General features: G+C 37.3%; 1 protein-coding gene across 1 annotated transcript; it reads left to right on the top strand.

Moving 5' to 3' along the window:
* Positions 1-92: 92 nt before the first annotated feature.
* On the top strand, positions 93-10,155 carry UFM1 (ubiquitin-fold modifier 1; the record flags this gene model as incomplete). The annotated part of the gene is made up of 5 exons (XM_010289001.1): positions 93-149; positions 562-619; positions 5,047-5,086; positions 5,505-5,537; positions 10,088-10,155. Coding segments are annotated over 5 exons (256 nt in total), but the record flags the coding sequence as incomplete, so codon positions are not given.
* Between the last annotated feature and the right edge of the window lie 3,181 nt (positions 10,156-13,336).

The following is a 13,336-nucleotide window of genomic DNA, read 5'->3' as shown; positions in this document are numbered from 1 at the left end:
CATCATGTGAGTGAGAGGCTCCGCTGCCCCCTCCCCTCCCTTCCCACCTCGCCCCCAGCCTTAACCCGGTGCTTTCTGCTCGCTCTCCCCAGGTCGAAAGTCACCTTTAAAGTGACGCTCACCTCGGACCCGCGGCTGCCCTACAAAGTGTGAGTGGTGCGGCGGGCCGGGTGGGTGTTGCGGTGTAGCTGCGTGAGGCGAGGAGGCCGTGAAAACCGGCGGCAGCACAAGCACACGCGCTCCTGAGCCGCGTGGCGTGTAACGGTCATCCTGACAGGGCTTTCGCATGAGTGGAAAAGGAGTTTTTCTCCCTCCGTGTGAGACGACAGGCGGCTTTCTGTTGTTACCTCACCTGTTGGGTCTTTTCTACTTCGTTTTACTGCCTTGCGTACCTTTGGTTGCTTTTTAGGCTTTGATCCGGACTTTATATAGTACATGCACATCTTCGGCAGGGGTTTTACCATCGGTAAAATTGAAACTTTAGTCTGTGGCTTAATAACAACTAGAGCTGCTTTTCAGTTTGCCTTAGTAGTCACGTATTTGCTTACATTGTAATTTCAGATTAAGTGTGCCTGAAAGTACTCCCTTCACAGCTGTCTTGAAGTTTGCTGCAGAAGAAGTAAGTAGAAAGTGATGACATTGTTTTTTTAACTTTCTCCACATTCCTGAAAGCAAAAGCTTTTTAATTGTGAAACACAGTAGTTAATTCCACATAAGAATGCTCTTCTAAGATACGCATGGACACAATCTTTACTGGTGTCAGTGGGAGCCTGCCAAAACCTTCAGAATCCTAAAGTTAGCAATTGCACAATTTACACATCAACAGCAGGTATTGACACACTTCTTGTTTTTCTTTGCAATTAAACTACACCATTTTATATCATTAATGTAAAAATTTGTGGAAGTGAACATAATTAAAAGATACTGCTATTGAATATTTAGTGTTTTAAATTGCTTGTGTAGAATATCCAGAAAAATATTTAGAATTATGCAGGGAATTCTTAAACTTCTCTCACATTCAGTTCCAGTAATTTCTGACTTCAGAAGACATAGAGTTTTTTATTATAGGAGGTGTTGAAATTAGGCGTATGGGCTAGATTCACAACACAGACTTAAGTGAATAAGACTTGGTTAATGTGTTCTTTGGCTTCTGTGAGTTTGACCTTTCACATGGAATCCAAAACCAGTAAGTGCATAAATTGCTTATATAATGTATTTGAAGAGATGCATCCTAACTTGTTTCAGATTAAATGTACAAAGATGAAGAGCTGTTCATCTGCGTATAAACAGTAGAATACAGTGCTCAAAAGCATGATGGCTTTTTTCATCTAGTCAGCAAACAGATTTAGCTGGGAGTCTCTTCTTGCAATTCCCCTTCTGTCTTTTTAGGAAAACTGGAGAAATTTGGGGTTATTGAAAATTTCTTTTCTTCAGGCATTGGAATTGTAATAAAACAAATAATTAGGAAGGATAATGGTCTACATCTTGTGTATCCTTACGTTGTTAGTATTATACCACTATGTCACTATGTGACAGAAGTTCTTAGTGGAAACACAAGTTGTAGGGGGAGGTTGTGGGTTGTTTGTTTGTTGTAACACTGCTTGAACAGAGCAATAAACAATAATAAATGCTGTTAAAGATATTAGCTGATTCATTGCTCTTTTTTAAAACTATGGTTTTTTTTCCCAGTTAGTTTTAAATTAATGCAGCTATGCCCACAAAACCCATACATAGAGACCTAGACTGAAAAGTCTGATAGGCTAGTATGAGGGGCCAGGAAAGATTGGGCTAGTATGAGAGTCCAGGAAAGATTGGAGTGAGACTAAGTACTTGGAGACACCAGGAGTGAGGGGCCGCTTCTGGTTAGCAGGTTGCAATCAAACCTGTTAAATTTACCTTCTTGTGGAACCACAGTGTTAGTTGGTGATAGGGTCCTCTGTGAAATGGATTTAGAGAAGAATTACTTATATATTCATATTTAGCAAACCATTCTTTTAGTTGATATATTTTGAACATTCATGGGACTTTTGCTCTTTGACCTCAGATTGCTCTGGATCAGCACAGTTTTATAGAGTAATTGTAGACATGTTTTGGAGGTTCACAAAAAAGTTTGAAAATGTTTGATGAAGCATAAAAGAGCCCAGTGTTGTTAATGCTTACTAGGATGATTCCCTTAAACGCTTGTACAATAAACATTTTCTTTCCATGAAAACAGAAAATACAAAGAACTCTTTATTAATTCCCCCCCAAAATAGTACGAAGCACTTTTCTATTAGCCTGTGTCAGTGTTAAATAGACATTAATGACATGAATGTATGATTGATTTTTCAGAATATGGCACTGGTTTTAGTTATCATTACTGATGTGTTACTGAAGCTTTTTACATTTTTATGAGACCAGGCAGAACTAAATGCTTTTGTAAACAGAGAGGAGAAAAAAAGACTGTTAGACTCTTCCCCAGAAATGAAGCTCCTTTGATCATCTGTGAACTGGCATTGAAAAGAATGAGAGAATTTCTTTCTTATATAAATGGGGTTTAACTGCATAGCTTAACATTAACTTATGCTGTGTATTTGTGATTCAAATACCAGTTTCACAGTACAGTGTATGAAATGTGTAAGGAGAAGATGAAACTGTTGCCCTGGATTTTGGACAAAGATGTTAGTTCGTCTCCAGGGGAAGTGCATTATTTCTTCAGTGATTAAACCTCTTGGGGCAGAGTAGGATTTGTTTCAGCTGTTTAGCCTTAGCAAGTTTCTACTGAGTCATTTTTCAGAGTCTTAAAGTTTTTCAGAGTCTAATTCCCCTGGAACAGTAGAACTGTAGCCATGATGTAGAATGGTCATCTTGTGTATCAAGTTTCAGTCACAGTGCTTTGTCAAAGACTACAGTTTTCCCATGTAAAGTTATCTGAATTACTTTCATTGCATAAAACAAGATATGTGCTGCTTTTTTTTTATTCCTTATTCTCATGTGCACCTAGTGTATAGGCACGGGATGGATTCTTTCATGCAGTGCTTATCAGAAGACACGGAGAAGAAATGAGAAGAGGCATATAACTTTCTAGAAGTTACATTTTTGGGTTTTTTCAGATGATTTAGGAGGAAAGATCTGTGGTATGGCTTAGTTACAATGGAAACCTGCTTGTTGAAAAATAAGTATTAAGTTAAACATACATGTCCTGCTTTTTAAGGTTTTTTTGGTGTTTATTCTTTTACTTTTTGAATTGCAGATGGACTCGTTCCAGGAGGCAGGACTTCATATGATTAGACTTCATATGATTAATCCCACTGGTCAAACCTTATAAATTAATTTTCTCCTATTATGCCAAAAAAAGCCCAACAAAACACAAAACCCAAAGCCATTAAAAGTTTTCTCCCTAGTCTTAAGTCAAGATTCTCAAAGTTAGTGAACTTTTGAGAATGAAGGCTTTCTTCAGCCTGTGATATGTATCCATTAGCTGTTATGAGATGGCATATTATTTTTTACATTCTTACAGTTAAATATATAGCTCCTGTTTTATCAACTTCATTATTCAGATCTTTCTCTGAAGACAAGTTGTTACATTCTTCATGGCCTTCTACAATGACACTGGTATCTAACTTATCTTTTGCAGAAATTGCTGTTTTCGTGTCACCCTGCAAGATAAGGAGGTGACATGATTTACCTGCTATGGATAAAAAGCTAAGAAAGAATAAGTTAAAAAAAGAATTCTGTTAATTTTTTGTGCCTGGAGATAAAAAGAGCCAGTTTTTCAGTATGTTAATAATTTAGTGCTATATTTAAGCATGGTTTCTGTGAGCTTTAGCTGTTGCTGTTAATGCATAGAGTTTCTGCAAATCAGACCTGGAAATCTGGAGTTGTACAATTAGAAAATGAGGAAAGCACAACCAGTGAATGCCGTTGAAAGGCATGGCTGAAGTGACTTGTCCAGCAGATGGGTGAGTTCTGCAGTTCTTCCAGGGAAGCACTCGGTGTCAGCATTCATAGTTAGCTGCCCTTTTCATTAGGCAATATGGAGAGGAGGATGAAGTGCTATGTCAGGAGGTTTCACTGATACTTGCTCACTGCTGAAACACCAATCTTTTACCTTAGGGTTTGTTCATTGTGCTAAATAAAGGAAGCCCAATGAGCAACCTTTGGTCCTCAGACCAATCAAGTAGCACTGATTGCCGTGCACCCACACTGCCTACCTCTTCTGTCCTGTGTGATCCAGCCACATTACGTAGTGCAGGATTTTTCTCTGGCCCTGCCTCACTCCCTCAACTCCTGAGAAATAATTATTTTTGGCTTCCCCATCTCTGTTCAGATCTTCTGAAATAGTTTGAAGCCTGTATGCAGTGCAACCCCACCTGAGTAGGGGTTTTCATATTTTAAAACTGACCGCATATGGTGGGTATGGAGGTGGGGTGTGGTGGAGACACATGGTGGTCACTGAGAGTACAAAGCCTGCTTAGGCAGGTGTCGGAAATCCAAGGAGGGGGACAGAGCTGATGCAGTGCTCTTAGTGCTTCCTTTTGTAAGCAGATCCTGGAGTGAACTCTTGGAGCAATGCGATTGGAGAGGTCCTAACAGAGCCAGGGAAAAAGCTAGGAAATGGAAAAAATTAACCAAGAGTGGCTCAAGCTAATTCTTGTTTATCTGATGTTAGGCATAACAGGTATGCTTCTTAGAAGCTCATTTCCATGGATGTTTTAGATATTCCTTTATTTAGTATAATAAAAACTAATATTCCTTAACTTTGCAGATGCTTAACTTCTATATTTTATCCAATGAGTAGTAATTATTGGATTTTTTAATTAGTTTAGTACTGCAAATTTCACCTTCTGTATTGAGATGTCTAACCAACTTTGACTTTAAACGTTTATTTTGCAGTATGTATAAATCCAAGGGGAATCTTTTCTCTTTTTTCCTTTTGTACCTGAACCAGCTAAAATTATAATTGCTTTGCATATTCCCTTTATATTTTTTCCTTTAACTGTGTCTCTCATGTTATTTTGTCCTATTTCCTCTAATCTTATTTCATTTATGTCTTATTTCCTTTAGTTCAAAGTTCCTGCAGCAACAAGTGCCATTATAACAAATGGTAAGAATGTAGGTTATATAAATTTTTAATATTTTTGTATTGTTTTTTCTGTGAAGGATTATTGAAAACAGCAAAATTGTCTTTTCTCAACCTCTGCAGACTGCAAACTGAATTTAATGGTATTGCATCATTATTTAAATTACTTATTCATGGGATGAAGGTATTAAATCACTAATGTTATTAATTTGGCTTTGTGCTACCATATAGTCTGGATAGCCTGTGCTGAAGGTTTCTTATTACCTTCTGTGATAAGACTAGTTTTGATGATAGGAAACAGCTGCTTGAAGACCAGATGTAATAATTATATCATGTTTGTATACTATACTTTTTTGAGCTGTAAGTTTAGTGTAGTAAATTGTAAGTATCTGTTTCACCTTCCCCTCTTTTTTTCTCATTTTTCTTAATTTTTTTTTCCTAGATGGAATAGGAATAAACCCTGCACAGACAGCAGGTAAGTTATTATTTATGAAGCCCAGTATTAAAAACCTCAGTTATTTTTCTTTTAAACTAATGCATAGCACTGGGGGTTGATTTGTGTTTTAAGTTTTGATTTGTTATAATGGGAGAAGCATTACCCAGTAGTTGGAAACTATGGTCAGTGTAGTGTGTAAAAGGTTAAATCCACGAAGCTGAGTGGTGCAGTTGACATGTGGAGGGAAGGGATGCCATCCAAAGGGACCTTGACAGGTGGGACCATGTGAACCTCATGAGGTTCAACAAGGCCAAGTGCAGGGTTGCCCACTTGGGTTTGGGGCAATCCCAAGTACAAATACAGGCTGGGGGATGAAGGGATTGAGAGCAGCCCTGCCGAGAAGGACTTAGGGGTACTGGTGGATGAAAAGCTGGACATGAGCTGGCAATGTGCACTTGCAGCCCAGAAGGCCAACTGTATCCTGGGCTGCATCAAAAGCAGCATGGCCAGCAGGTCGAGGGAGGTGGTTCTGCCCCTCTGCTCTGGTGAGACCCCACCTGGAGTCCTGCATCCACGTCTGGAGCCCTCAGCACAGGAAAGACATGGACCTGTTGGAGCAGGTCCAGAGGAGGGCCACAAAAATGATCTGAGGGATGGAACACCTATCCTGTGAGGACAGGCTGAGAGAGTTGGTGGTGTTCATCCTGGAGAAGAGAAGGCTCTGGGGAGACCTTCCTGCAGCCTTCCAGTACTTAAAGGGGGATTATAAGAAAGCTGGAGAGGGACTTCCTACAAGGGCATGTAGTGATAGGACAAGGGGTAATGGCTTTAAACTGAAAGATGGTAGACTGAGACTAGATGTAAGGAAGAAATTCTTGTCAGTGAGGGTGAAACAGTGGACTAGGTTGCCCAGAGATGTTGTGGATGTCCCATCCCTGGAAGTGTTCAAGGTCAGGTTGGATGCAGCTTTGAGCAACCTGATCTAGCTGAAGGTGTCCCTGCCCCTGGTAGGGGGATTGGAACTACATGATCTTTAAAGGTTCCCTTGCAAACCAAACCATTCTATGATTCTAACTATTCTTCAACATTTGTTTATTGAGGTCTGTGAAAAAATTAGGCACTGCTGATCTTCAGGGCTTAGCTATTTAGTGTGCAGTTTAAAAGAGCAATACTGTATTACATGTTATTGAAATAACAAGTGATAGCTATATTTTTCTTTTAACCTACTCCAGTAGTATTTGCTATTTCAGCAGCACTTCTGGTAAGTTTGTTTTTTTTTTTTTAATAATACTCAGTTTTAGAGCAGGAGCTCTAGGTGGTTTGGAAAGCATGTTTTCAAGAAGAGAGGATCTTCTTGCCGATTTGCCCTCTTGGAATCCCTTGGTGAGAACATGTGAGAAATCTCTGATTTCAGCAGTGGAGACTTGCTATGAGACAAGAGTTTATCTCTGTCTCAGGAAAGTATAAGGCTTTTTCACATCACCTCCTGAAATGTATTGAAACATAGTACAGATGTTGAACTGTACTAATAATAGTCTGTTGTCTGGAAGCAGGCTTCTGTGGACTTGTTCTTGAAAAGCTATACTTTTAAATTTATTTGGAAATTATTACAGTAATCTAATCTCTTGAGGCGAGAGTTACGGTGGAGTGGAATGTCTTGCTGGGGAGAAATGTTCATAACTTTCTATTAAGAAATAATAAAAATGGCTCTGGTGCATGTGGAACCCAGTCATCAAGTGAAAACTGAATCTAATTTTACTCCTTTTTGCAAACGTGATGAACAGTTGATGGAGACTTGCCGTTTCTCTGTTTTTTTGCATGAAATCTCTGCCAAATCTCATTCATTTGTGCCCTCTGTTGTTATTGAACATACCACACCATTTTTTTCAGATCTAAAGAGAGAGTAAGAAAGCAAGGTATTATCAGCATACTTAGCTATGTAAGATAGTATAAAGTAAAACCTTGCAGAGCGGTTGCTTGACATTAGCTTGGGGACTTTCTTGGAGTTGTAAAAGGAACCATTTAAGTGTAGTAACCCATTTCTGAGGTCTGTGATTGCATCAATAACATCTGAAAATGGAGATGAATTGAGTGTTTGGCTTTCTGCACCACTGGAAATGTCTGTCCTTCTTGGGCTTGCCTTAGGATACCTGGATTATGATTTGACAGATGTACTGCCTCAGGCAGACTCCACAGCTGATGCTATCCTCCTCATGATCCATGACGAAGTGTATTAAAACCAGATAATAAACCTGATAATTTAGTTTGGCTACTAGAACATTACACATATGTAAATCATATTTTCACATGATCGCTCAAGCATACTTAGGCAAAGCTAAGGTACACTTAATGCTATTTCTTTTCCTCAGAAGAATACTTTCATTTTGTATTATGTAGCCCAAATTGTAGTTGTAGCTTAATTTTGCAAAGTAAATGTATTTAGAACTACTTCACTCCTGAATGAAAGCATCCATGTGGTAGTTCAGCATGCTTGCAGCTATGCATATTGAATTCACATTTCCCCTTGATTTGCCTTACCTCTCCTAAGCTCTTATAAATGTTGAGGATTTAGTAGTACTATAAGACAGCATATCGTAATCAAGGATCAGGTAAATCAGAAACATCTAGATGCAAAATACTTATATCATAGTCTTAATCTTACCTGCAAACGTAAGAATAGGCGCATGGATTGCACGTGGATTATGTTTTTTTAACATAGAAAGTACCATTGCCCTGTCAATGCTGTGTGATATTGCCCTTAAACTGGGAATAAAAAACCACAAGAACCAACCCAACCCCTCTGACCCCCCAAAACCCCAATCTACACCAAACCCAAGATTCAGACCAAAATCCCTCCTCACTTTAAAAGTAAACATATATAATTTAGATAAAACCTTATGTTCAGCTTCATTAATTGATATCTCAGAAACTTGGTAGGGTAAAACATACTTCCCCCCCCCGCCTTCTTTTTTTTATTTGTTTTATTGATATATTAAAGTTCCTGTAGATTGAACAGTTACTTCAGTCTTCAAAAACTTCGCAAAATAAGATGATTTAGGGGTAAAATCTTCGTAGTCCCTGGGGTTTTCAGACGTTTTGTACTGTTCCGTTATTTCCCTACCTTTCTGAATAAAAGTACTCCTCAGGTATGCCTTTCTGTCATTCTCCTTACATGATTCCATGGAGCAGGGGAAATGAAAGCTGAAGAAGCTAGGCTTAGCACTCTATTCCTGTACTAATATCCATTTTCATTCCTTGATAGTTCAGGTAATAGTATGTCATAACTTTAATAAAACCACTGTGATATTAATGATGGAAACAGACTGAATGGTGGGGTGAACTGCTGTCTCCATGAGATGCAGCTGTGGCCTGTTTTAAAATTTTTATGATGGCCATTGCAATAACAGATACTTTTCATCTAAATTAGTAAGCTTAGTTCTCTGGTTTGCTGGTGTGACAGATCTGTGTTCAGTGAGTTTTATAGATTTCTTCAGTATGTGGTCTCTGCAGATGTCTAAAAACAGAACGTCTTCTGATAACCCAGTCTTTTGAACTGATTTTCAAATATTTGTTATCTTGAATAAGTAGAATGGTTTCAATCTTGATCCATGTGCCAGAGAAGTGAAGTTAGAAAAAGAGTAGCTTTGTTCCAATAACTTGAACAAATGTTAAATATTTTAATCTTTTTTATGAGAGCACTTTACATCCATGAAATGAGGTACTTGGGAGAGAAATACAATTCTTCTGTTTTTACGAGTCAATGCAAAGATGAATAAGAATAGGTAGATATTATTAAGACCCAATATTGTAGAATTATATATAGTCTGTTTTGTGCGGTAGCAGTATGAAGTAAAAAAAAAAGTTCCATATAGTAATTAAATAATGCATCACTTTTAGTCATGTGGTTTAATTTTCAAATGTTACATTTAATAGAAGAAAATAGCAAGCTGAATGACAGTCCTGAATACATGCAGAAAATATGCTAGATGTGCAAGTATTAGAAACTTCTAATTTTCATACTATGTCCTCTTGAAAAGACTATAATGATTAAGGATCTACAGTAATAAATAGGAAGTTCCAAGATTTTTTAATGCTAAAATGAGACTGACTTATGCTTGTATATGTGGAGAGCCTTCCTAAAAGAAAAGTACAACTGAGGTTCTGAATTTAGAAGCACATAAGTACTGAAACAAGGAGAGAATTAATATATGCATGAATGACTTAAAGATTAAAACAAAAAGGATTATGGAGAAGTAATCACATCATCTGCTGATCTTGACATTATTATGGCTTATAAGTGGAATCAGACTTTCAAGTATGGAACTGCAAAGTTTGAAGGGCCATAGCTTGAAAGTCTCATTAGATGACTTTGGGTCTGGTATTTTTATTTAAAGATAAAGAACTCTTTGGAGTAAGAGGAATAAGATAAAACTCCATGGAAACATAAAAAATATATTTCTGGTATATCAGAGGAATTGCTACAAAGATGTTAAACACTGACCTAACATTATTATCCTTTAAATGTCTATGCTTGCTTAGGTAACATTTTATTTGGTTGATAACACATTCTGTTTTGTTTGTTTGTTTAGGAAATGTATTTCTAAAGCATGGTTCAGATCTACGGATTATTCCCAGAGATCGAGTTGGAAGTTCTTAACACCTCATGAAAGTTTTGGAATAAGTGACATTGCCATGCAGCAAAGGTCTATTTATTTTGGAACTCCAAAATGCAACTAATGAATTGGCCTTTTTTAAAGCTAGCAGAAATGACTTCCCAGGATTTTATCTTTTTTGAAACAGAGATATGGTTTCATTTTTTTGTTAAAATATATTAACTTATGCACTGATTCTTCCCTGACTAGTAGAAGAATGGGTTGATTCCAGTGTTATGTTCCCGAAAGAAAGATGGACTTCTCTGTAGCTCTTACTGACACCACAAGGGTAAACACGCAGCCACAATCAATAGATATTTAAAATATTGGATATTGTTGAGCCTACTTTGAAGAAGGGGGAACTGTGTTATGATTTTGCTACAAAGAAATTGTTCCTACTGAGTGCTAAAACTTTTCCTTTTTTTTTTTCCTTTATTTTTCCCTAAACGTACTTCCATGTTTAGAGGAACAGTTTTCACATGGTGCAAGTATTAAGCTAAAATAGAAGGGAAATTTCAGGGGTCTATTACTCAAATAACTGCCAAATGTTCCAAAGTAATTGTAAGATTTAATGGCTGCAAATATTTTGGGTAACAGAGAAAACAGAGATTCCTCTCTGTCAAAACTTCATTTGATGTATTGTGAAACTAAATTAAATGCAGTTTCAGAGAATTTATGAGACCTAATGTCCTCACATGAAGTGTCATCAGCTGAAAAGGACTGCAGCGTAATTTGGGAATGTGTAGGTGCTGGTCAAATGTCATTCCTTTTTCAGTAAACTGATACTGTTTTTTTCTGAAAGTCTTGTTTTGTTGCTGCCTGTTATATGGGAAACAGCATAGAATTCACTGAAATGTTTGTTCAGTTTATATACTTGTTTATAAATTGCCAGGAGTAAACTTCCAGTTGTGTATTTTAATTAGAGAAACTGATGCTTTTCTTGAACTAGTGATCTACTTTGTGATTTAATATATGTGGCAAAATCTTACCCTATTGCATTTTTTTTCTGTCCTACTGAGTTTAACAGAAAGAGCAATGGGCATTTTAGTGCTTGGTTAAATGAGGATTGTCACACATACGACCTTCCTGTGCAATCATCGTGCTCTAGAAAGATGTTCAGATAATGTGTCAGAGAGTGCAGAAGTACAAAATGCCCTTCTGAGTGGGTGTAAATTGAGTGTATAGAGGAAAAGTCTTCTAATATTTGACTACAAACATTTTCCAGCTCTAAGATGAATTGTAAAATTCTGGATATTCCTTTATTTTAATAAACAATTATATGAAAAAAGTGCAAAGTTCCTTTGTTCCTCTCTCATATTCTTAATTAGATTTTGGCAATAATTACAAACTCTGTCCTTTAACCTTCTAATCAACATGCTTTGAGATTCATTTCAAGCCAAAAGATTCTTATTATATGAAGAATTCTACAGAACACTGCCCTTAAAGGGCAGAGTGCCTAGTTTATATTAATATATTAGATTATCCACAATATAATTAGAATGACACAAGTTAATTGCTTGTAAATTTTGTCTGCACATCTCTTGTCTGAATACCTAAAAAACTGATACCGGAATGTAATAAATGGGAACCTTTTCTTATTGTTTTTCTTTCTTACTAAAGGTGCAATGTAGTTTCTGAAAGGCCACCGTGGTTAAATGCAATTTGAAACTAAGACGCTTTGATGTTTATGTAAAGGAGGGTTGTATAAAAATAATTTCAGATGAGGGCTAAAATTTCTCACAGTGTTACTTGGGTAATAACACAGAAAGCATAAAGCCTTTGTCTGAAATACTGCATTGCAAGTAGTTTATGTAATGTGCAAAGGATCTGTTCATTTGGAACAATAACTGATCTTTGTAGGACTTTCTGTATTCATTACACTTTTGTCTCAATATGGTCTCTAAAATCTGAACATAACTTTTCTGTTTGGTAAAGAGGCTTGATTTCAGTGGTAAAATGTACTTAGCAGATGTTTGCAAGTTGATTCGACGTTTGAAAGTTCATTTTGTTATGTGTAAGTCATGTTTGACATGGTTATCTAGGAGAAATTTAAGCTTAGGGCCAGACTTCCTACAGCTTGGGAGTTGTCATAAGGTTGTGAAAGGTGTTGTACTCTCAGACTGGTACTGGTTTGTCTAATAATGCTTTAAGGCCATACTGTGGAATTCAGCTCTACCTGTCTTTGGATCTGATTATAAATTGACTGATGTTAAATGAATGACTTCCATTGTTTCTGATTAACTTTGTCATGCCTTTGCTGAAGTCAGTTTAAAGGGTCTTTTTTTCCCTGCATTTTACATTTGAAAAGGATGGTTTATATTACAGAGACATTCTGTGAAGAGAAATTTTGGCAGAATCGTAAAGCATTGATGTGAAAAGTCCTACCACACCAAAACTTTCAAGGAGCTGTAATTATTCTTTTGTTTTATACAATATTATAGAAGTTTTGCTTTTCTCAAATCTATTATTTGATAGAATTTGAAAATATCATAGGAATTTTTTCAGGGATGGAGGCACAAGGATCTGATGAAGTATAGAAGAGCTGGAGGAGTTAGGAAATGGCCCTGATAATAGTGCTGTCAGTGCTATGGCTTTCTTCCTTATATTCCCAAGACACAAAATCCAACTTTATTCTGTATTTGAGATTAAAAGACCATTTTCCCCTCTTGTTGCTACTAAACAATAACCGTAAAAATTGTTGACAGCAGATCTCAAAAGCTGAGATTTTTTTCTTCTTTGTGTTTAGGTTGATGGCTAAAACCCACCTCCTGCTGCTGCTCCAGTGATACAATGAGCAGTCGGAGTGAGAGAAGGAACTGTGCCAGTACGACTGCAGAATGTTAGTGGATTCTGAAGGTGCTGGGGCACAGCAGTCCTTTGTATGGCAGCATGCAGGTGGCCATCAAACAAAGCACTTTAATGGGCAGTGGAAAAAACTAAATCCTGCAGTCATCCTTGTAGCGCTGTGGAGGCAGTGTTTCAGTGATCCTGGCAGGAGTGCTAAGCTCCAGCTGAATAAAGTTCAGTCCATGTGCAATACATAGTGTTCAGATTTCAATACAATATACCCAACTATACATCTCAGTAGTGAATTTCAGCCACTGTGCCTACTAATGGAAGGTAAATACTCGGGAGAATTCACAAAGGCTAGCATGATCTTTTTGAGGCTAATCTCTGCAGGCTTTT

Source organism: Phaethon lepturus, unplaced genomic scaffold, assembly GCF_000687285.1.
Source record: "Phaethon lepturus isolate BGI_N335 unplaced genomic scaffold, ASM68728v1 scaffold10266, whole genome shotgun sequence".
Lineage (NCBI taxonomy): Eukaryota > Metazoa > Chordata > Aves > Phaethontiformes > Phaethontidae > Phaethon > Phaethon lepturus.
This window is presented reverse-complemented; position numbering and strand designations above follow the sequence as displayed.